The 25,595-nt window shown below is 39.6% G+C and overlaps 1 protein-coding gene across 2 annotated transcripts in view; it reads left to right on the top strand.

The window, feature by feature from the left end:
• Positions 1–25,595, top strand: part of opcml (opioid binding protein/cell adhesion molecule-like) — a 422,175-nt gene that overhangs the window by 179,046 nt on the left and 217,534 nt on the right. The window contains exon 2 of one of the 2 annotated variants that reach the window (XM_051937548.1): positions 9,744–9,819. In XM_051937548.1, the coding sequence (XP_051793508.1) occupies positions 9,744–9,819 (76 nt within the window). Of the gene's footprint in view, positions 1–9,100; positions 9,820–25,595 lie in introns of those variants that run through there. The other variant, XM_022196415.2, reaches the window with a different exon arrangement.

Genomic DNA, 25,595 nt, shown 5'->3' on the forward strand with positions numbered 1-25,595 from the left:
CCTGGATAACCACAGGGTCTGTCTCAGAGCATTACATTGCTAATCAATACAGTTACCAAAGTGATTTCTCAACAAAGAAACGTTGTGTAAATGACCCATAATATTAGATTTTCTTTTGTTTGTTTGTTCTGTTAAGGGAAGGGGTCGTAACTGTTTACTGATTAAGCTTTTTCGGAAGTGTCTTCTGTGCAAACATAAGTAAATACCGCCAGATCATTTCGCTCTTCATTAGTCTTATCTCCTTGTCCTAATACGCTCCAAAAACTTATTAAGCTTTTCGCCCAAGGTAACTGTTAATATGCCTTCTCAAAGCCGTCGTTACCCAAACCATTTGCATGGCACCAATCCTCAATTTCAGTTCATCTCGACAGAGGTGCGCTACATAAACAGCTTTTTTTTTTTCTTTTAGTGACATTGAAACAAAGTTTAAATGAGAAAATATTCAGGAGATCAGATTCATTCTGTGTTGTGCAGAGAAAGTAAATATGCTAGTATGGCTTTAGAATCACACAGTCCTTGTTGATGCCTTTCATATTTTCTAGGCTCTCATAAAAGCTGAATGCCTTAATGCAGGAGGATTTAGCTTTGACCTTCAAGCAGCTTTTATGTCCATTACTTGTAGTCGGTAGAGTAGCTGGAATGGTTGGAATATTGACAGACTGGTTGAAAAAGCAAGAAGTTTTACAAATTGACCGCACTTGTAAGACCCCTACTAGCATGTTCCAGATCAGTGCCATGTCTTGGAGTGCGCACTTTTAATTCAGACACACGCACACAAGAATGTCACGCAGAGGTCAGCAGGAGAGCCTCTGATAGTGTATCTGCATATCTGCTGAACACACGCCTGCTGGGAGCATAGTGAATATTACACCTATTGATAACACAGGATGTCTGAGCATTCAGATCACTTAAAGGTACGGGCTTCTTAAATAATTCATGTCCTCACACCCCGCTTACATTGACTGACTTCACAACACATCGTGCAGCAATAGCAGGGAGAAAAGTTGTGGAGGGTTTAGAATTGGATCAGATGGAAACAAGACCAGCACCAGTTTTTGAGAGCAACGAAAGACCAGCCTTACATTTTAAAGCCTGGGTACAAACTGCTTTTTTTTCTTTTGTTCCAAATGCTGCAAATGCAGTGAAGCGCCTGATTTAAGCTGTCTGATAAGTCAAGACTGAGGCATATGTAGTTATCTGAGATCAAAGTTGAAATCATGAGCAGCTCTTCATGCCAGGAGCACTTAATCTCCTGCATAGTTTGAAGCAAACCTGAATCAAGTTGCTATTTGATAGAAAAAGAAGAAGAAGAAACAACAACAGAAGCAATCAGTCTGTTCTCACTGAAAAAAAAAACTTCTGTATTTCAGCCAGTTACATAACAAAACAGATATTTGTTTCTAACTGATCAATGCTGAATTCTGTATTTTTTTGCTGAAATAACTGGCCATAATGCAGATCAGTTCAAAGAAGTAAGAACTGGGACAACTGATGCATGAATAATGCACATTTGGAGTAATTATCTAAATGTTTCATATATTGAACAAGAAATTGGTGATGGACATATTTGTGAATTAATTGCCCAGCTTATATGCCTCAACTCCATTGCATTGAAATTACATTTATACTAATATTGATTGTGGTTAAGGAAGACTGAAATCAGAAGGTTACTAAAGTAAAATTGCCCTCATTTGGGCTTGCAGTGACTAATGACTTTCTCACTATACGAACAAGACAACCAACTGAGTGCAGTTACTTAGAAACATACCAAACATGCTTCAGTTGCTATGAACAGATACTGAAAATGGAGAAGACACAAAGCAAACATGAAAAAGAAGTTTGAGGCTCAGCAGATGACATTTGTCGACTTAAAATCACTGTTGATTTTAAAAAGGCAGCACTATGCTTAAATAATTTCTGGGATAGAAGGTTAGAGCATCTATAGAAATGTAGACTTAATAGGTATTTTAAAAAATATTTTCAAACATTTTTTTTAAGATTTGGTCTCGGGACAAGTACATTTACACAACAACTGCATGTTTTAGTATTTTGTATGTGGATTATTTGAAATTTGATGAGTGAAATATGAAATGTCCTCCAATTCTGGAATGACCCATACAGGGACCCCTTCTTTAGTGTAAGTGATGGGGAACACAGTCCCACAGTGCTTCTTCTGGAAATGCATTCAAAAGTTCCACAAATGCTACTATGAGGCTTCTAACAGCCCAAGTTCAAACTGAAATAGTGCTTTAGCAACAATACTGTCTGTTGCAACTCACAGAGATTTTTCTTTTTATCGTTGTTTTCAAATTTAAAAGGTCTTCAGTAGTTTTGATGAGCTTAGACTGCTGAAGCAACCTTCAAGTTTCATCTGCACACATAATGTGAAACTGTTTTTAGAGGATTTCTATGGATCAGAGAAACAATATAGCAAATGAGAATGCCGTCTGTGTGGCGTCTGATTCTGCACGGAGTTCTTGTGATGACTTGCATTTTCTGCTGTGCTCTGGCTTCCTCCCACAGTCCATAGACATGCATGGTAGATAAATGGGAGATTCTAAATTGGCTGCAAGTGTGACTAGCTGTCTTGCTCTTCTCTGTGTCAGCCCTTGAATTGATTGCAGACCTGTTTTACCTCACACCCAATATCAGCTGAGATGGACTATAGCTAACTGCTCCACAATTCCCCACACATCCCTGTCCAAGAGATAACCAGGTACAGCTAATGGATGGAAGAATTTCTGCATTACACGGTGGCATGTAGGAATTGTATTGAGATACATCTGAACAGGTGTGGATCTCTTCATCAATGTCTTGTCAGTTGCTCCTAATCGGTTTCTCATATTACACTGATCAATAATGTGCACATCATACCAAAAAACCCTGGGAAAATGATGAGCTATACAGCATTTTCTTCTTCTTCCTAAAGAGTTTTTGAAGTTGCTGTGGCCAACTTGAACTGCTTATTGTACTTTTAGAAATATTTATGATGCAGGTTTTATGAATTTGCTGATATTTATTGCCAATGATTCAAATATTTGACTCAACATAACTGTATTGACTGGCAGTATGACATTAAGTGCTGGCTGTCTTGGGCCTTATGCACAAAGGCTTTTACCTTACTACTAGCAGTAGTCTTCAATGGCACAATGGCATCCTCACTAACAGTTTTCTCATCAAAGCTGTTCTCAAGCTACTGAGAGATAGTAGATAGTAGAGATATGTGGAGGGGTGGAGTTAACTCTGCTGCAGTGAACAGATAGACATATTATGAATAAGAAATGGGCCCAACCTACATACTCAAGTATAAACCAAATCAAAAACACCTGACCTCAGAACATAAACTTCTCATGCATAACTTGCATACTGTTGGCATCTGTGTGCCAGAGGAATCTGAGCTCCTGCAGATGACTGATTCTGTTGAGTAAATTCTCTTTATACAGTCTACCCATGTTTTAGCTTGGGTATTAGCTTGCTTTGGTCAGAGGCCCGTTCATTGTCTGCTAGCTCTGCCCATCCTTGCATGATATGAATGAAGATTAGCATGGATTGTCTGAATAAACCACCCAGGGTCCGGTGTTAATGCGCTGCAGCAGGAAATTATGTGAATGTCACTGCATGTATAAGTGAAATAAATGAGAAAAACAATCTGCCAGAAAGAGTTGGACTGTATACAGCTGCGACCAGTCAAAAAGATGTTGACTTAAGCGAAATGGCTTTGTTCATCTGAGCATGTTAAAATCAATATGTCTACCTCCCATTTTAGAGCATGGGTAGTTGATCTAGGCCACATAGTTTAGTTTTTTTCTCTCTCTCTCTCTCTCCCTCTTTTGCTCCTCCTCTATCTGTGTTTGTGTGATACTTCAAGAATGATTCATGTGGGCCGTGCAACAAACAATGCCATTCTAATTTGTCATTTATGCATGCCTGGCACTCTCGCTTGTGGTGGAACTTTGGCAAGGTCATCGGATGTACCTGACCTGCTGTAAGGCAGAACGATCACGGTCAAAAACATAATGCATATGACATGGATTAAAATGGATTGCACTCTTATTTTATCCTCAAAACAGCACGACACAGAGCTGATAGCTAAAACTACTGTACATTTCTGCTGATTTTTATCGTCTCTCTTGACGGTATTCTTAATAAACCCTCTCTATCCTCGCTGTGCATTGACAGCAGAAGTCACCAAGGTGTTAAAACGCTACGTGACCAAATGTTGCACAAATCGACTGAGTAGGGTGTCTGTGAACAAATGTCTCACAAGCCCACCCCCTCCCTGTATCCTTGACTCTAATTAAGAGCACATATCTTAGATTTTGCTGAGGTCAGGGAGGGTTTTAATTTAAAAACCATTAAGACGTGCACAAAGTCAGGACTTGTGTTGCACTCTAGGCAGATATAATTTCAATTAGGTCTTATCTTTGCCCAATTTCTCTGGCACAAGACATCATCATAATTCTTCAATAACAACCTTCGAATAAACTGAACGACAGTTTGGTAAATGTGATGAGCTGCTCATGTGTTACAACAAGCGCCTGCTTGTATACTTGGGCTAGCATTCATGATTGCATGAATGCTAGACTGAGGGCATTCTGGAATTTGAAACAGGAGAACTGTGGCCTTAAGGTGCTGCCTTCAAATGGTGGAAACAGGTGCAATTGGACATACATGATGGTGTGAATAGCAGATTTAATGACACCCTGGAGTGTTCACTTGCACTACTGTTCAAAAGTTTGGGGTCACTTCGAAATGTCCTTATTTTTGAAAGATATTTATCAATGACGATATCCTTAAATGAATCAGAAATACAGTATAAACATTGTAAATGTGGTAAAGGACAATTCTAGCTGGATTTTTAATGGAACATCTACATAGGGTTACAGAGGCCCATTTCCAGCAACCATCACTCCTGTGTTCTAATGCTACATTGTGTTAGCTAATCATGTTGAAAGACTAATTGATGATTCGAAAACCCTTGTGCAATTATGTTAGCACATGAATAAAAGTGACTTTTCCTGAAAAACATGAAATTGCCTAGGTGACTCCCAACTTTTGATTGTTAGTGTATATTGGATTGATGCTATCAACTGCTGCTGCAACCACACAATTCGACAAGAACATCTGTAAAAAGTCCCACACCTTTGAAAATGCACAATTTAATTCAGTTGAATATAATTTTATTTTTACAGCACCAGTACAAAACAAGTGTCATCTCATAGCGTTTCACACAGTAAGGTGAAGACATCACAAATTTTAAACAGACAATCCTAACAAATCCAAAATTTCCTTCAGAATTCCCATGAGTAACCACTTAGCAGCAGTGGGAATGAATAAAAAACGCCTTTAGGAGAAAGGGAAAAGAAAAAAAGTCAGACAGAGCCAGACTCAAGGAAGGTGGCCATCTGCCTCAACTGGTTGGGGTGTGAGTGGGGATACAGGAAGATGGAGAAGTAGTTGGGGTGGGGATAGCAGGTTAGCAGATGGAGTACGTAAGAAAACAATAATGACTTTAGAGGTTGGTGAGACAAGTGACGGCAGATTGGAGATGTGCAGCTCTAGATCCAGAGGTATCTCCAGAGAGAACAAAACTAAAAGTACAGAGAGAGAATACACCATGTCAGTGACATGTACTGGTGGGAGAAAGAAAGACGAGAGTAGAGGAGAGGAGCCCAGCGCATCACGGGAAGTTCTCCAGCTGTCTAAACCTATAGCAGCATAACTAAGGGACAGCTGAGGTGATCCTGAGCAGCCCCAACTACAAACTTTATCAAAGAGGAAAGTTTTAAGCCTAATATTAAAAGTAGAGAGGGTGTCTGCCTCCCAAACGCAAAGTGAGAGCTGATTCCACAACAAAGGAGCTGATAACTGAAGGCTCTACCTCCCATGTGCTGTGCACTTAATGTGTTTATTATAAATATAAGTGTTTTTACTGTGAAATCAAATGTTGACTACTGTCCTAAAGTTTGGGTCACCCAGACAATTTCATGTTTTTCATGAAAACTCACACATTTATTCATGTGCTAACATAACTGCACAAGGCTTTTCTGATCATCAATTAGCCTTTCAACTCCATTAGCTAACTCAATGTAGCATTAGAACACAGGAGTGATGGTTGATAGAAATGTTCCTCTGTACCCCTATGGAGATATTCCATTAAAAATCAGCCGTTTCCAGCTAGAATAGTCATTTACCACATCAACAATTTTTAGACTATATTTCTGACTAATTTAATGTTATCTTCACTGAAAAAAAAAACAGATTTTCTTTCAAAAATAGGACATTTTTAAGTGACTCCAAACTTTTGAACAGTCGTGTATGTATGTATGATGAGACTGACAATGTAGACTGTAGCCTGAAAATATGAGCAAATCAGTGCTTTCACATTAGCACAGACATTTGATACCAGACAAGAACAATACCATGTGTTACTCGTATCTTTTCCCACTGATGGCATCCAGTGCTGTCAGTCTTTTGTTGCCTCCTATCCGATATCTTAACAGCATGCCAAATTGATGTTAAGGTAAAGAAATTATCTTGTTCAATCTTCTCATGAGGCTCAAAAGCTGTCATAGTAAATTCAGGGAGCTGCTGTTAGATTCACAGCAAAGTGCCACTCTCATCCCTAGTGGCCGGCAACCCTTTCATGCATACAGATGGGGGCAGGGAGGAACAGAACTGGAGCACATTAGTAAACAAAGTGTATGTCGCTTCAGTGAAGTTCAGCCTCTCTAACTTTAACACTTTCCCTAAAAGTTGCAACTCTTCCACAACCTAATCATCAAACGCATCAAGTGAAAAATTCCCTCATCTAAGAAGTGTGTAAAAAAAATAAATAAAAATTGACACCTTACAAAAACACCTTTTGTAAAGGGGTTAAATAATTGTCACAGATATTAGATTTCTACGACAACTCAGTATTAATTCTGATCAAAAGGTTCTGCTTTTATTTTAAGTCTACAAGATGGTTTCACAGCTTTTAATTAAATACATCAATGCAGATCTTTCCAAGCAGAGGTCAATGGGACAGCATTTCATTAAAATCAAGTATTTTAAGTCATTTTGAGGGTTTTTGACTCTAAAACACGTCCCTGTGGTAGGATTTCTCTAACTGATCGAATTTAATTTCAGCATTCATCATGTCACACATCTCTTCATGAATCCCCACAGAAAACCTGGAGGAGGGAGATGATGAATATTTCACCTACAACTCCATTCACTAGAAGTGGCTGTTGACCTGTCCCCTGTCATACCAAATAAAAGCACAGCGCAGTGATATTTGGAGACATTTTGTCCCAAGAACCTCCGTCTCGAATCATTCAGTACATCAACGATAACTGTTTCAAGTGCTACTGAACGGCACTTACTGAGAAACCAGTGTCGAGTGTGAAGTCTATTATTAGAATCTCGATTCATCGTCTGATTGTCGGAAGTGAATTAAATTATTGCTAAATTGAACAATTCCTCATTTTATTTCGCAGCCTCAGGGTGCTCCTGCTGGTCATCCACTCGGCGTCACTGAGCTACAAGTGATCCCAATTAAGGAAAAATGCATTCACGGTCTCCATATGTACTGAGCACACTCCTCTGAAGTCTAAATCAGCAAGTATGATCCTATAACATGCATGGGTGCTCACTGTGATTGAGTCATATTGAGCATCCAAAGAAATGATTTATTTTTGTCATGCTGATAAACATGACTGTCCCTCATAAACGCCTCTCAAGGACACCTCCTGGTCCTTGAACCCCAGTTTGAGAGCCATTAACTATAAGAAAAAATAACCTTCTCTTTTAAAGTTTTCTACTACATATTCATCAACAAGAAAAGCACTCAGATAGCGCAGTACTCCACCGGAGCTGCTCAGTTGTATCATTTCCAACAGATAAGTACTGATAAGTCCGCAGCTGTCAATCTGTCGTAGGATCACAATCAAGTGATTGTCAGCAGGCAGCTGATGTAGTGTTCACTTGTCGTCACAACGTGCCGCCATCTCGCAATGCAGAAATATGCAACAAATCTGTACATTCAGACTATAAGCCATATCACTGCCAAAATCTAATCAGTTAGTCCTTGTGTCATTTCTGACCTTCCCTGATAATTTCATTCAAATCTGATACTCCGTTTTAGAGTAATGTTGTGCACAGACAAACAGGCAAATGTACGCCGATCGTCACATAACTCCGCCATGTTCCTTGGTGGAGTAATAATAGGTAATAAACTATAAAAAGGCTTGATTGGCTCAGCTTACACAGTGGTACCATTTTTATTACGTTTTATTTGTTGCTTGCTAACCCTACTATAATCACAGTAACAGGGATGCTAATCCATGCTAATGTTAGCTTTTTCTCAGGAGTAGAAGCTAGATATTTAGCTAGCTGTTACTGCTGACCAGGAGGACAACTTACTGATGGAAAAAAGTGAGAAGAATTTGTCTTATCCCGATAATATGCATAACAGGGTAACATGAGGTAGAGTGAGACATTCAGTCGAGGCTGACAATGTAAGGAAAGTATGGACATAGCTTCGCTCTAATCATTCTTTTGAAAAGCTGGTTGATGATGTTAATACATGTCATGTGAGTCACTGTTTTCTTCCTCTTCTACAGGGTTGTTGTGGGGCACATGTTCAATGCATAATAATGGAATAATAAAGAAATGTTCCCACAATTACAAGAGACATCAATGAAACAAATAATACCAAAACAAAGGAGATTCAAATTTAATTTTAACAGTTTTTTTTAGATTCAATCTTGTCATCAGGAGGTGGGACAAGATAAAAATGGCATTTTAGGGGGAACTCCAGACTTCTTTGGTATTTTAAAAAATGCATTTTCAAACATTCTTTTCTATTTTATTTTATTTTTTTAAATTTGCTCTCAGGACAAGTAAATTTACACAACAACTGCATGTTTCAGTATTTTGTACATGGATTACTTGAAATTTTATGGGTGGGACGTAAAATGTCCTCCAATTGTGGAATGACCCATAACCTTTGTGAATATGAGAACACTGCAGGCTGGACCATATGGTGCCCATGGTACATGTAAGTGATGCTACCTGGCGATTAACAGGGGGAGAGAAGAGAGAGAGGAAGAGGGGGAGAGAGAGAAAGAGAGAGAGAGAGAGAGAGAGAGAAGTGGGTTACTTCAGAAGCTGAAAACGAAAAATCAAAAAATAAAGAAGCAAATTCAGCCTTTTGCTTTGAGTATCCGCAGCTTTACCGAGTGTCACCCAGGCGACAGAGAGAAAGGAACACCGAGGGAGAGGGGGGGGAAACATACAAGGAGACTTGGCTGATGCATCTCTGCGAGAGCATCCATTTCACGGCGATTACAGTTTGAAGCGGAGGAGACGGTGCGCATTTCTCGGAGAAACACGGTCCTTTTTCCTCTCCTCCCAAGTCAGTTTTCCTAGAGCGGCTGGCGGGTGGAAAGACACTTTCCTGCCCGCGTTTATCGACACGGACAGTATTTCATAACAAGCCTGTTTACTTGGAGCAAAAACCAGGGCAGTTCCAGTAGGCTGCTGCGTCTTGTTTGTGGAGTGGAATTTGCGGTCCGCAGCTCAAGACGCCAAAAAAAAAAAAAAAAAAAGAAAAGGAAAAAAAGGAATTATCCAACGGTTCAAGTTTTCCTGGAAGTTGCGCGGGTGACGGAAAAACATGGGAATTTGTGGCTATCTGGCAGTGCCTGGGAAATGCCTTGTCGTCCTCGGACTTAAATTGTTATTCCTTGTACCTGCAGGAGTTCCAGCCAGAAGCGGGGATTCTGTATTAAAGGACAACATCACCGTCAGACAGGGGGACAGCGCCGTCTTAAAGTAAGTCTCTGACTGTATTTCATTATCACACCACTAATATGATCTCCTCTTGTGCATCGCGGAGACTGACTCCTGCTTCTCAGCGTGTGCGGCTCCAAACAGCTCATGAGGAGCAGCGGTCTAGGAGTTACTAAAGGTCAACATAACCTAGATTGAAATGCGCGTTTTTAATCGGCATCACAACTGCATGGCCGACATGTGCAAGTTGTGGTACAGTGTGCAAAACTCGGCGTTTAGTCTCTCCCGCTCATTGCCCTTGAATGTTATTGATCTGGTTGGTGTCTTGTTGGGGATGTACAGAGCTGAGATAGTCAAATTCAGCGTTAGGAGGGGTAGAGTGCCTATTGATTTGCGCATGTGATACAAATGCAATTATCACTTTCATTTTCGGGGCTGTTGTTTTTCGTTACACTCTAAGAAATGATTTGAAAGACAGAATGCACGATGCAACTGGCAGCTTTGTTTCATCAGCTGACCCTTGAAGACAAATCTTTTTAATATATGTTGTTTGTGTAGGGCCTTGTGGTGATTTACAGGGTTCATATCATACACAACTTAACAAACACACACACACACACACACACACACACACACACACATATATATGTAAAAAATTATACATATATATATATATATATATATATATATATATACGGTGTCCATAGTTTGCCGCAATTGTTTGTATTGGAATATTGGAATAGACCATGTGTAGTGTTACAAATACAGAATCCCTGTGAAAGGATGCCATTTGGGGCCCCATACTTACACACACAACCTACTTTCTTTGTCACATGCAGACACGTTAGTCATTTAATTGAACACATTATATCGAGAAACAATAAAGTCTGAGGCCATCATTATGCGCAGTAAAGTTACACGCGTCTGCATGTCGCCAAATAATCACCTAGATTGTTTAGTTCAGTATGATTTGTACGAGATGGGCAGACATATGCAGCTGTGTGGTGATGTATTCATGTTGCCCTGTTTATAAAAAGCTGTACCTTAAGCTGTCAGAGCAGGGCAGTAGAGTTCAGCTGGCTCTAAGCCGGCTGAGATGGGAGGGTATTTAGACAGGAATTATTGCATGGTCTGATGACTGTTGACACAGATGAGCAGCTAAACTGTATGGTGTTGCATGTTGGGTATATGAGGTGGAAGGTGATCGTGTGTATGCTATACAGCAGCTGAACCAGTTCACCGCAAAGATTGTGCAAAGTTGGACTTGTGCTTCACCCCCACCCCCCACCCTGCTGCTCAGTGTAGCCTCATCGTGCTGTTAATCCTTTCTTCGTTCTTCACCACTACAAATGTGTGCTGGCCTCCACTGATTAGTAGAACGTGTTAAGTAGCCTGTTGGTTCCAGTGAACCATCCATTTCTCTCTCCTCACCCTGGATGGTGACAGGCTGAAATCCACTTCCAGCTCCTTTGTCACACTGATGTTGAGCTGCAAATGGTTGCCCGTGTAACAGTCATCTGGTTTCTTTTGGCTGCCTCGTATGCTCCTTTTCTTGCCCTAACCTATGCACCCCACAGCACAGGAGTCATCAAAGAACTTGTGGAGTTGCCATGACCCTGAGTTGAATCTTAAAAGGAGAGGTGTAGAAAGTGGACTTGAAACCTGACAATACAGTTACCCGGGGCATCCGTGTGTTGCTCTGCAGTGTATCCAATACACTGCCCTTGAACAACAATGAACTGCTGCCTGTCACTGAGCTAGTCACTCCATAATCCAGGAAGCTATGCTATCCACATGCATCGCTTTGAGCTTCTCTCCAAGCAGGAGGAACTGGATAGTGTTGAAAGCATCTGAAAAAATTATTCTCACCCTCCTTTCCAGCTTCTGCGGGTGGGAACAAGGCCTGTGGAGCCAGTATGTGATAGCATTGTCCACACATTTGACAGCTAACTGCTACATGCTTGAATCACCCCAAGGCTGACACTGTGAACCCCCACTGCCTTGCCTGTGAGGAGCCTCATCACACCGAATGGCAGCGATGCAAAGGCTTTGGAAGGACGGTATGGGGTGGGGTTCATGCACATGGAGGTGAGCCAGGGGCAGGAAGCTTCGGATTGGAGGCAGAAGAGGAGACCCGCTGTGAGGTTGACCTCTGATTTGACTGAAATAATATGAAGAGGAAACAGGTTGAAAGTTTGCTCAGCGTTGTCTGTGTTTTTACTTGGTCAGTCAATGGATGAAATTACAGCACTGATGCAACTAATTTGTGTCATCATACTCGTATATTTTTAAGTGAACGATGAGAACTGGTTTGCAGATGCGAGCCGTTCGTATGTGCAAATTGCCCACGCTTTCTTCAGGTGTCACCTGTGTGCCCCATGAGTCTGAGTTGTCCACGCTGCTTGCACGTGAACGAGTAACGACATCACCAAGTTTGAGTTGTCCACAAGACCCCCCGTTAATGTGAACTCAGCTATATATGCAGCTAACTTACAGGAGGAGGAGTGTGAGCGCCGTCCAAGTCCGACTGATTAGAGACTGGAGTGAAGCCACATTTACTGCTGAAGATACTAGAAAAAAAAAAAACCCACAAAATGAGTCAGAGTCAAAGGAAATATAGCAGCATTTGGATGCACTTTTCTGGGGAGGACACGGAAGGTAGCGCACAATGCAATATTTGTCAGGAAAACATCTCTTTTAAGTCATGGGCCAACAAACATCTTATACCGCCATATATTGTAGATATTTATATAAAAATAACATAAACAATGTAAAACACACAAGAGAATTTTAATTATACAAAGAAATATAAACATAATAAAGAAGAATGAAATGTAAATATGTATATAAAAAGTATACGTACAACTCAATAGAATATATATTGTTGGAATGTGTAAGTTTGAACAATTCTGATTTCTTGTCATATCTTCTAACTGCTACCAGTGATTGTTTCCTTGATTAAAAATTAGTTACTCTTGGTTGTCTTCTAAAAAATAAATGAATTAAACAGCGAACCAGTCTTTTGAACGGTTCCTTGAAAGGAACAGCTCTTCAAGATCTCACTCCCTTCAAAGAGCCATAAATCCTATCTCCAACTGGAACCTGGATTTACAAAATAAACAGTGGTCTAATACATATATTTGGAAGACAGCCATGGTTGCCACATTTTCCTGGGGGTAGCATCACTTCAAGTTACCTATATAACAACTGTCCTGCAATGAGGTGCAAACAGTGATGCACAGGAGACGTTTCAACGTGAACCGGTAAGCTTTTCTATCTCACATCACGAGTGGAAAAATTGTGCTGTGAGCCAACTCACAGACGCTCGTCAAGGGTTAAATGCTTTTAGGACAGGGAAAGTACGACATCAGTGCGATCCCGGCAATATGTTTTTAATGAACGATTGCTGCATCTGAGTGATTTCCTGTAGCTGGCAGAATTCCTAGGGGGTTATTTTGCCTCCAGAGGGCTGTATTATTAAGACAGTGAAGGGCAACACAAAGCAGTATCATTCTGACATAAAGAAAGCCACTGCCAACAGGAACTTAAGCAGATGTGAGCGGCAGAATAATTAGCATCATTCAAACAAAGCGTTAGCAGCAATAATTTAGCAGCTTTTTTGGGGGGGTTTCTTTTCAGAAATAGAGATCATCAAAGGAATGGAACTGCCTAAGTGACACCGATGCCAATTTTAAGCCATTAAATTTATCCACATGTGATTGTGTCTTTAGAGGGAAATTTTCAGGTACTGGTAATTTAATTTATATCCCGAGAATCCATGCTTCTTTGTTAAAAAATTATTCTAATTTGCTGGGCTGTTGCCAGAATTTGCATCAGTGTGGCAGTTGTAATAAATACATGATGTGTGTGGATTTCAGTGAATGACTAGTCGTGACAATTAAGCACCAAGTTAAGTGGTTCCGTTGCATAATGTGTCAGAGATAATATGTCAGAATCTCAGCAATATTGATACTTTTATTGTTATTACCAGTTGCAGAGCTTCCCCCTGAGGACTGTAAAAGGACAGTAAAATCAAGGAAGTAACTTACAGGAACATTAATGCTATTAGTTTAATCATGAACTCTTGGGTAGTTACATTACTGCCCTGCATTTGTTCGTCCTTTTTACTGGCTCGGTAGCTTGAAGGTTCTCTATATTCTGCAGTCACAATGAACACATGTTGAGAAGCATTAGTCATCCTGTTTTCTGGCTAATGCACCTACCATGCCTTTAAATGCGAAGGCTGCTAAAATGAGCATTCTTTAATGTGAAAGTACTTAAAGGAATACAGAAGCAGGTACCATTATCACCTTGCCAACTGGTATTTCATAGGAATATTTAATAAATCAAAAGGTGAAAAAAAGCACACCACTGTGATCAACACTTGCAGTTAAAGAAATGCTTCATATGAAGAGGGTTTTTTTTTCTTATTTAATTGGGATATCTGTGAAGAACACATGATCACACCCAAAGCAGCAATCCTAAGTAACAAACGCTAATTTAAGGCTATCGGGTAAGACTTCTTTCTTAACCCTATAGAGCCCAGCAATGGGCTGGTGCTACGATTGCGTATTCATTTTTGATTTCAAACCAGACAAAACAGATCGATCACTCTTTTTGCGTATAAAATCCGAGGACTTAGACTAATATTTCACACATTCACCAGGTCTAAGAGTGCTTTTTCTTTGCAGTGATGTGTTTATAAAAATACACAATAAAGTGCCCATAACAAAAATCTTTATAAAGAAGGCTACAGGATATTGCGCATTTTTTTTATTACAAACTTGAGGGATACAGCTTTGCAGTTTCTGAATTTTTAATAATATGGAATAAAAACCCCAAAACAATTTTCATTAGGTTTTTTTGCACTTTTAAGCAATTTATTGTAATAGTTAATACATAAATCAATGCATATTATTAAAACTTTGGATATTTGGGTTATGTTGATGAAAAATAATGTAAAGCAAGCAAAGATACCGAAAAAATTGCATTACAGTATGTAAAAATGTAAGAATATGTCTTGGCGGACCTGTACAATGGTAGATCTTAAAGGGTCAAAAAATAAAATTTCAGTGAACTGTATTTGATTGATTATTTAGTCTTCATTTTATCTTCTATTTCCTCCCTCTTGGACATGCCCAGTTTCTCCAGACCTTGTCAACACTTGCTCCAGGGTTGACTTGTGGAGGGCTGCAGACACCTCTTTGCCGCATGGTGTCACCAACCGTTTATTCTCACTTGCAAGTGATAAGCTTCAGTGGCAGGGCCAAACACACACAGGTGGTTCACACTTCCCGTCCCCACCTCCAACCCCACACCATCCAGAGTCAGTAGTGCAAGAACAAGGACGACGGCCCTGACTGGCTTCTGAACCATGGCGCACTGTGTTTATTAAAGTGCGCTGTGTCTTTGGGTCATCATCCAGCAGTGCCTTGTTGTGTTGCTTCACACGGGGTAGGAACGATAATTTATCACTTAAAATTTGCTTGTGTGCGTTTAGGAACCCTAGTTGAGCCACTTCCACTGTATCTGACTGGTCTATACATGAGGGTCATCCTTCCCTATTCTTGTATACAGTAGACATAAATAGATCATACTGGGTAGACTGACTATGCTTGGTAAGCACAGTCAGTCTGCACCAGTCAGGCCTTTTATCCCTCTGTATTCAGCAAGTCAATGCTGGCATCCTGTAGAGCAGCACCAGACCTAGACAAAAAATTTTTCATTCAGCTTTGGGTGACCTCGAACCAGCTCGCATTCTGTGAGATCTGAGATCTGAACAGTGGCTGGTTGAAGAGTAGGTGGTGATTGCTGTTTTAACCATTCTAACCATTGTCCTTATGGAGAACACTGCTCAAACTTTGCCCTGAATTCTTTGTCGTGAATTCGCATCATACTGCTTGCATTCAGACTGCAGCCGAGATGGTGTATCCATTCCTCCAATGCTGGATTGTGCATATTCACTACATACCTGGGAACCTTTTGCAATCACTGGTTTCTCATAAAAATGGTAAGAGTGGGACCTACATTATTATATATCTGTTATTCTATGTGCTATAGACAAATAATCTCCTCTTAATGGAGAATCAGCGTGAAAGCAAAAACACAATTCATTTTTTTAATCTAATTGTAAATGCATTAAGAAGTCAAGGGGTGGCGTTCTCTTCGTCAGTGAAGGCTCTGTCACTGTTGATCTGCTGCCAATGTGGACACCTCCAAAAATATCAACTGAGAGCTGCTGCTTTTCAGCTTTTTTTAACTGACAGGCCCTTTGTAATATGGATCCCTGTGGTCCTTCTCCCGAGTGAACAGATTAGCAGCAGAGATGGCTTAGGTGATGTGCAGCTGACCCATGGCATGGCCTCTGTTTTAGCCTTGCAAGGCAGAGTGCGGAAAGCTGTATGGCAGTTGATGGCAGGACTGTGTCAGTGAAGGTGCAGTCACCACACTTACACCCCTTTTTCCAAGAAGGTGTGAGTTGGATTGCCTCTTGTGCCCACAGAGCTGTTTTATATATAAATAGAATGAAATGGAAAGATGCGTGTGCATGTTGCAGCAGTTTATTTCTCATCACATGATCACCCTGCTTTGTATTGACAGATTTTTGGTAAGCAGACACGTTTGTCGACAGGCTGATACAGCAAATTCAGGGCCAGCGCCTTTTGTGCTATCAGCTTCATTCAGAGGTATAAACTGAACACGTAGAGCGGCCCCCTGAATGACATTCAGTGACTAATATGGCGGCATTAATAGTCCACCTTCTTTACAGACTTTCCTATTTGACCCCATTTTCTATTTGATCTTAGCATTTTTCTCCACTGCTCAAACTTCCATTTTATGTCTGTCGTAACAAACAGTAATTAAGATTTTGAGGTAATTTCATCAGACTTGGGAGATGTGCAATAATCAGAGTCACTTGTTATCATAAGGCAGTTCTTCATTGTAAAATTTCCAATTTTGATTAGGAACAAGAAACAATGTTCAGTTTTGTCTGGAGCATTTCGGATCTCACTCTGGCCTGCTGTCAGAGGCACAAAGTGTCTCTAAACCATTGCCAGTTATGTTGGTTTTATAGTAATGTAGCTGTTACTAACTGAATTTGAAAATATTTTTTTTCAGGAGGAAATTTTAAATAATGGCATAAGGTGTTAAGGTGTTACTATATGAATAAAAAAGACAATTGGAACTGCAAACTTTAGGGCTGAAATGACAAAGGCATCATGTAGTCTTCTTTTATGTGAAAAAGCTGTTTTTTTATTGGTATTTTTTTCTGTTCTCAACTGTTACAATTAGCTGCTTTGCTGTATGTTTATAATTTTATATAATTTGTAATAATATGATTGGGACTCTTGCTTATGATAAATGTGATAGTCAAGGTTTTTTTTTTTTTTTTTTTAAACACAACGGACAATTCTTGAACTGTCTTTTGGAAACAACACCACAAATATTGCACCCAAATGATGTGCGTAGGTTCCACAATTATTTCTGAAGGTGTCGGTAGCCAGGTGATATTTTGCTGTTTTCCCATGCTGCATCATGGTATCAATATCTTATAATGTATTCAACATCACACATAAAGAGAGAAGATGAGAAATGGAGTGCTTTTATTTTCAACATCTGAATATTTACTTACAAAAACAAATCACAATATTCTCACTACCACACAGTCATTTACAAACACATTAGAACTTCTACAAAAGAGTGTGTGTGGCATCAAAAAAAAATCCTAAATGCTTTCCTAGCTTGGTCTCTAATATGTATTTGCCAAGAGTATGTATGTCAAAATACAAAGTGAGTATGGATAAATTGGCTGTTTATATTTGAAGTCCCGGGAACTTAAAAAAAAAAAAAGTATTACTTTGATTCATGAAAGAACTACCAACCAAGTGATTTTTTTTTTACATGAAGCACTGGAGTATAATAAGTGGGTGCATTACTTCCAACTTTCATTTTATTATGTTATTACACAGTACTATTGCACATATTACCTTGAAATATTAGGTGGTGATATGCAGTGCATTCTGATCGAAGTCTCAATAAATGAAACACAGGCCAGATCTTTTTTTGTGGCCGTTAGCACAGTAGCACTTAGTACTAAACATACTGTTTCCACCTCCATTGGCTGAGGTCATCTCACTGACTGACCAGCGACATGGTGCTTTATTAGAGTAAGAATCTTACCCTCATTTTAAAAGGGTTAATTTCCCAAAGACTTTGTCAGTGTAGTTTGTATTAGCTGAACCGTATTTGTATAGGATATATCTTTATAGGCTTCCCACTTTCTAGGCCTCTAAAACATGAAACAGAATTAGTTTTTTTCATTTTCAGTTGCGCCCAAAGTTATAGCAATCTTGTATTTTTTAAAATTTATTTATTTTTAGAAATGCTTTAGCCAGAACGTGGCATATCCACTTTAGATTTGAACTTGCTCACCTACTGACAACTTCTAACTTGCCGTGAACACATTTGGACAAGGGATGTTAAAGATCAACTGTTCACCGATTAAATGCTGTGATTAATGGAACTGATTAAACATACAGATAGGGCAGAAGACGAGGGTCATCATGCCAGAAACTGTTACATATTAGCTGTAGTGCCTAGTTTTGCAATCAGGTCGGGCCATTTATTGTATAATGAGATGGAAGACTAGGGTTAGGGGTTGGTGACCTGAGGAAACTGTTGGTCAGTTACAGTCAGTTCCATGTTAGCAAGCAGAAAACACTGGGATTTTGCTGTCAACAGCCACCATGACAGACACTTCAGTAGAAGTTAATGGCTTCCAGCCAGTAAGGCAGAGTTTACCAGGGCAGTGTTTCTGCTGCCGCATTGGTAATGAAACGGGGCAGATTATGTGTTTTTCATAAAGTGTCTCTGGTTAAAACTGGTTCTATTAGCATATGAAAAAGTGACCACTGTAATTTATGGATTGCTGATTAATAGCGTGGTTGACTATTGGTTTGGGAATTGTTTAAAATTTGCATTTCTAGCTTGCACTCTAACCTTGGTTTCACAATCTGGGAGAACACCTACACAGACAATCCTTTTAGTAGTTTGTCTTCGTAGTGTCTCACTAGAGAAGGCAATAATCATGAATAGGGTCATGCTTCAAAAAACAAACAAAAACCCCCCACAAAAAACCCTTAAAGGACATGTGAACTTTGGCTGTTGGAAATGGCTGTTCTGTCACAGTGATTCATAACGAGCCCCCGATAGTAAGTCTTTTATCCTGCTTTCACCAGAGAACTTGAATTTTGAAATTATTAGCCTGAAGAAGCACATGAACCATGCAGAACATTAAAATACAACATTTCCTCTTTCTCTCAGATCAGCACTCACACACAAAACAAGAATTTTAGTTGAAAAGGCTGAAAAAGTTTCAGAGTGTAGGCTATGAGCTGCATTAAAGAATTCAGTGACAAAGCAGAGTATTGCTTTGACTGAATGGGTGTCCACAGGTCTGCCTATCTAAAAAGGTTCAGAGTCGTATTCTTCAAACAGGCATGATTTATCTGCAACAATGGATAGATCTTTTAAAAAACCAGAATGGTGATATTGTGTGGAATTGCTTGAAGTTGGGTTGAGTGTTTCAGTAGAAAGTAAATTGAATAAGTGAAAAGGTTTTCCCTCATTTTCCATGCTACCACACCTTGGTCTCTGCAATCTTAGCATGAAAGCATAAAAGATCCAGTGGTATTTTTTTGTTGTTTGCAGTTTCTTTTCTCTCTTTTTTTGGCCTATTTGAAGATAATGACTGCAAGTTGCAGCTAACTAGCTCTGTTTAATAGGACTTCAGACATTGACCTGAAACGCCATGACCACACTCATAGGTAGTTAGTTATACCTGAAATCAGGATCATAGGCAGCCAAGGACAGCCTGCAACAGGGGAGGATAAAGGCTATGGACACAGTGGGCTTTTCTTTGTTCACGATCCCACAATGATGTATCATTTTATCTAATACTTTTCAGAATCCCACCCAGTCATGACAGAACAAGCCCAGACTCTCTGCTGGGCAGTTTTTCTACAACCTAATAAATACAAAATCAGAAATAACCCCCAGATAAAAAAATGTGACTTTCTGGATTTCTGAAAAATGGACCCCGTTGTTAGGTTTTTGTAGCAGATACATAAAGCGGGGCAATCTAATTTCGGGAAACAGAATATCTGAATTATTTGTGTCACAGGAATTAGTTCTGTTATCTGATGCATATTTTAACAGCATATATTCATGTTTAAACATGATACCTTGGAGTTAAAATATTTTACTTTGGATGAAAGGGCTTTAGATGTCATCCTGACTGCCATCAAACCAGCTGCATCATAAATGAAATTCTTAGGTTGTTACATATTATTTATTTATTGTACCTTCAACCCTCTTGTGTTTTTCATCCAGTGCAGCAACTGCTAGGTTTGATATCTGTAGTCTCAGACATAGTTGGACAGAAACTGTCCTCCAAAAGATCGCAGCAAATGTATCTTCTTCCCATGACCACAAACATAAATATTCATGTCTGATCTCGATTGTGTCTTCTCACAGCATTCACTTCTGTCGACTCAATTTGTAAACGGACTAGCTGACTATCAAAAAGGAAAAAAATTGAATTTTTAAAAAAGGAATGCTAACATTTAGATTTGTTCACTGAAACAATTGGTTGAGTGGTTCTGAAAAAAGAAATGAGTGAATTTAGAACACAATAGATTTGTGAAAAATATTTGAAATTAAGATGTGAACAAATCTAAAGACAAGGTATGAACGTGTGTGCATATGAAACTTTGATTGGGACTGTTGGGTCTGAAAAATACGCAACACATATATACAGTAAATACATGCACTATCAGTTAGCCTTTCAACACCATTAGCTAACACAGTGTAACATTAGAACACAGGAGTGATGGTTGATGGAAATGTTCCTCTGTACCCCCATGTAGATATGCCATTAAAAATCAGCAATTTGCAGGTAGAATAGTCATTTACCACATGAACAATGTCTAGACTGTATTTCTGATTAATTTAATGTTACCTTCATTGAAAAAAAACTGCTTGTCTCTCAAAAATAAGCAAATTTCAAAGTGAAACCAAAGTTTTGAACGGTTGTGTATAGTTTTTCATTGTAAAAAATATGGAGGGATCTGCAAGTAATTATTGTACAGTTTAGTCCTTGCATCATTTCGGATAAGCCCACAGTTGTCAATTTGTAGTAGAATCATATGATTGTCAGCAGGCAGCTGACGTAGTGTTCACTTGTTGTCATAGCTACACTGACTGCTTGCCGTTATCAATGATACAGATCCAGCATCCAGACTATAAGCTGCGTCACTGGCAAAATCTAATCAACTGGTCCTTGTGTAATTTCTGACCTTTGCTGTAAATTTCATGAAAATCCTTTAATCTATTTTTGATTAATGCTGCGGACAGATGATCTTCACATAACTCTTCCACATTCATTGACAGAGTAATAAAAAAAATAGAAATAAGCTAAACTAAGAAAAGTCTACACAATTTCCACACTCCAGTGTAATCTGCAAAAACGGAGTGCCAATGGGAGGCCTTTTTCTACCATGTCTACCTCCTCAGCGCTGGGTAAATGCAGTTATCAAATGTGATTTAAGACTGAAGCGAAGGTAATGTAACACAGTGAGACTGCTGGGATCAAACTTTCTGAAAGGAGTTCAGGTCTGTGCAGCCTAATGATCACAGCATGTTCAAATGACATGAATTTCAATAATACTGACACAATAATGTAGCTCCCTCCATCAGAGTGAGACCTGCTGGATGTACCAGAGGATGGGGGTCAGGCTCCCATGTGCCACTCTCCAGTAGTCCACCACATTTGCATCAGTCTTCTTCTAGCATTCCCTAGGCATCCATCTTACACAGGTTGAGTTTCAGCATCCTTGTGTTGTCGTAAATCACTGAGATAGTCATTAATTTTTAATATCCAGAAACCTATGCGCCGTGCTGCAGTCCAACTAGATCCTCCACTTCTGAGAGCCAGCCACATCCATTACAGCCTGTCTTTGCTGTCCCCTCCCTGTGCATGTTTGGCTGCACTTTTCTGATATCATTAATACTCATCAGGAACACCTCCCATTCATGTCACATTCTAGAGGCAATTTACGCTCTACTACTTTCACTCTCCTACCTACTTTTTTCTTTCTCTTTTTGAGAACATTCCCATCCCTCTCAGTCCTCCACAGCTATGCTTATAGCCCAGCATACTCTCTGTATGTGCAAACTGTAGCCGTAAGGTTTCCATATGATCTGGACCACATGCTGTTACTGTAAATCTCATTGTAGTGTAGTTCAGGTTTAGACATCATGACTGGCCAAATAGAGCATGGGTGGTTTCTAGTGGTTAAGGCACGAAATAATAAGAAAAGGACTCAGAGGGCATAGTACTCTGTCATGGCTGTTTATTCCTCTATGTGGCATTGTCTGGAATGCAAGATTTTTTTTGTTAGTTATTGATGATCAGAAATGACAACATAGAATGTGGCAATTTAATATAGATGTACCCACAAAAAAAATTATGTTATGCATGTGTATGTTGTGTATGGATACTGAATCGCGTGACCTACATATATAACGGGACTCTGAGACACTCCCACAATTTAATCAATTGTTTCTTTCATCATTTCCGACGGATAAGTAGAACAGTCGATTTGTAGTAGGATCACAATCATGTGATCATCAGCAGGCAGCTGATGTAGTGTTCTCTTGTCATAGTTACAGTGATGCTGTGTCACGATCTCGCAATGATACAGAAATCTTTCACAAATCCGTGCATCAGACTTTAGGCATCACTGCCAAAATCTAATCACATGGTTCTTGGGTCATTTCTGATCTTCCCTGAAGATGTAATCTCTTAGTCCGTTTTAGAGTAATGTTGCGAATGGGCAAGCAGACAGACCAACGCTGATCGTCACATAACTTCACTGCGTTGGAGTAATAAATTATATGATTCAAATTGTTTGCTTTTTAATCAAATGGCTGTCCATTGTTCTCATTTTATGTGTGTGTGTGTGTGTGTGTGTGTGTTTCCAAATAAATATAATTACAATAAAAGAAAGTATTAAGAAAAAGGCACTATAGTGTTGTGTGCTGCAAAAGGGAGCCTATTATTTCAGGATCCAGCTGATCAGGTTTTAGTGCAGAGGCACAATTTAGCTGAAGCTCAGCTTATTCTCAAGTTATTCAATTACCTCCACATCTTCTGCAGGGCATTTTCTCTGGGCTGCTCCTCCAAATTTAGCAATTTTCTGCAGTTTCTTTGTCTGGATGATGGGGTAAGTTTTCTCTACACCCTAGGGTCTAAAAAACCGTACATGATCCCAAAGCAAACTTAGTATAGGGAAAAGTGGCCCTGAAGTTTAAGTAGAAGTAGAGGTAACATTTATACATTACACAGACATGACATCAGTAACCAACTGCAGAGGTGTCAATGGAATAATAAACCCACATAATAAACAGTCAGTAATTGCTTTAGAAAATTTAACATAGGTTGCATTTACCAGTGTTATTTTGTTTTGCTGTATTCACTTTTTAAAAAGCAAATGTGATGATAAGCATATCAATATTCTAACCTCCAAACTCTATTAAATAAATTAAGGTTCCTACAAGTGAGCTATAGTAAGCGCAAAGTTCTGCCGTGAAAGTACAACATGGGAAGCAACAGTAGAATGCCATCATAGTGAAATTGCCCTGTCTGTCTGCTCATCTGCCATCTCACACAATCACAGTATTTCACATAAAGATACAGTATGCTGAATGTTAACCCCTATAGAGTAGCAGATGTGTAGACTTCACGGCACCACACTGAATATATTTGCAAAATAATGAGTGAAAAGTCATTTTCTTCAATTTTTTGCCTCCTTTAGGCTGCAAGACTGGAAGTTAATTTGAATATTTCCCATGTGTTATGTGAAGATAAGTATGTAGAGATCTGTTAATTAATGACTAACCTTACTTAATTACTGACCTCCCCTGCACAAATGGTTATGTTTAATGCATTGCGGTTATTATGAGGGGGGAGGCATCAGGGAGCTTGTGTGCTCTTGTTTCCTGTAGTAAAGGTTGTTTTTTTGTCCTTTTGCTGGTGCAAGCCTTTCTGTTTTAAGAAAGCAATGCTTTAAAAGTTAGGCATCATCTCCAGAGGTGGTGGAGGTACTTTTAGGAAAGTTCTACTTTTTTGTATCAGTACATTCTTTTTGCCTGCTACCATGTGGGGATGTGACCTTTGTGTTTCAAGAAACCATCTACATCACATCTTGGACTTTCCAGGTTAGAGAAGTCAGAGGTACATCGCAGTCACTGCTAAAGTGGAAACCAACAAATGGAAAACAACTACTTACTGGAGTCACTAAAATATTGCCTTGTAGGGCACTGTTACTTGTTATGGAACCTTGGCAACAAGTGAGCAGCGGTTTCATTGCTGCAGGCTTTTACATTCAAGTAAAGTCGTGTAAGTTCAAGCGCTGTTGGTGTGTATTAAAGCAGCTCTGGAAAACTCGTGTGCTATGCTCCTTGGTCCTTCCACCCAAGATCTCTCTCATTTCAGAAATGAGATGTCTCCGACCATCTGTCAGCACAAAGTACTGGCCTCCCGTGACCGGGCAAATCATTCCGAAGTCTCCCGTCTCTCCTCGGGTTCTGGATCTCAGCCGTCGGACCACTAACGAAACAGATCCCCCTAATGGAGGAATATGGCAGAGAAAAGTGCCTCCCATTGATTCTGTTCCCTGGCCAATGCCACCTCAAGGATAGTGCAGCTGAGCTATACTTAGAATCAAGGATGGGGTTGACGTAATATTTCTGATCTTTTATTGTGTTCAAATGTGTCTGTAAGGGCAGAGCTGTGATGAGACTTAACTAATCCCGATGGAGCAATTTCAACATAAACCAGGCAGCTACAGCAGTCAATTAGCAGCAGAATGCTGTAAATATGGCCATTAAATGAGACTTGGCTGGCAGCCTTAGCGTACAAGCTGATCACAATGTGAAAGCCCTCCCATGAACGTGTCTATCAAGCACTAGACAGCACATTACAGTGATTATGTTCAGATTAGCAACTTATTTATTTCTATCTGAGATCACTAGTGGTGCACCCTGTATATCTTTGTTAATAATCAGGAACCAATGAAAACTGCCTGAAGCAGATTTCTTACATGGACAGACATGCTGAAAACTCAACAGGCTGTCTCAGCAAGCGATTTGTAACAGGCATTTTAACTGGACTAAAATTTACTGACAGAAGACTGACAGTCACATGCCTATAATGTTAAACAGCAATGACGTTCATTCAGAGACACTAGTCTTCAGTACATTGGCATCCCTCTTCAAAAACATAGCATATCCCTGTGTAACCATGCTGCATGCTCCCTTCCTTGTGACTCCGCCAAGGAACGTGGCACGGTTATGTGATGACCAGTATTGGTTTGTCTGTTAGCAACATTACTCAAAAACGGAGTAACAGATGTTTTTAGGGCAGGCCAGAAATGACACAAGAACCAAGTGATTAGATTTAGGCAGTGATGCAACTTATAGTCTGGATCCACAGATTTGTTAAAAAATTTCCATATTATTACGAGGTAGCAGCATGGCATCACTGTAACTATGAAAACAAGTGAACACTAAGTCAGCTGCCTGCTGATTGTCACATGATTGCGATCCTACTACAAATCAACCACTGCAGACTTATCAGGAGTTAGCCATTGGAAATGATACAAGGAACAATTGATTAAATTGTAGGGGTTATTTCCAAGTCCCATCAATTTCTGCCGCCCGCTAAATATTTAGGTCACGCGATTCAGTGTCTGTAC

This window comes from Acanthochromis polyacanthus, chromosome 17, assembly GCF_021347895.1.
Source record: "Acanthochromis polyacanthus isolate Apoly-LR-REF ecotype Palm Island chromosome 17, KAUST_Apoly_ChrSc, whole genome shotgun sequence".
In the NCBI taxonomy this organism is placed as follows: Eukaryota; Metazoa; Chordata; class Actinopteri; family Pomacentridae; genus Acanthochromis; species Acanthochromis polyacanthus.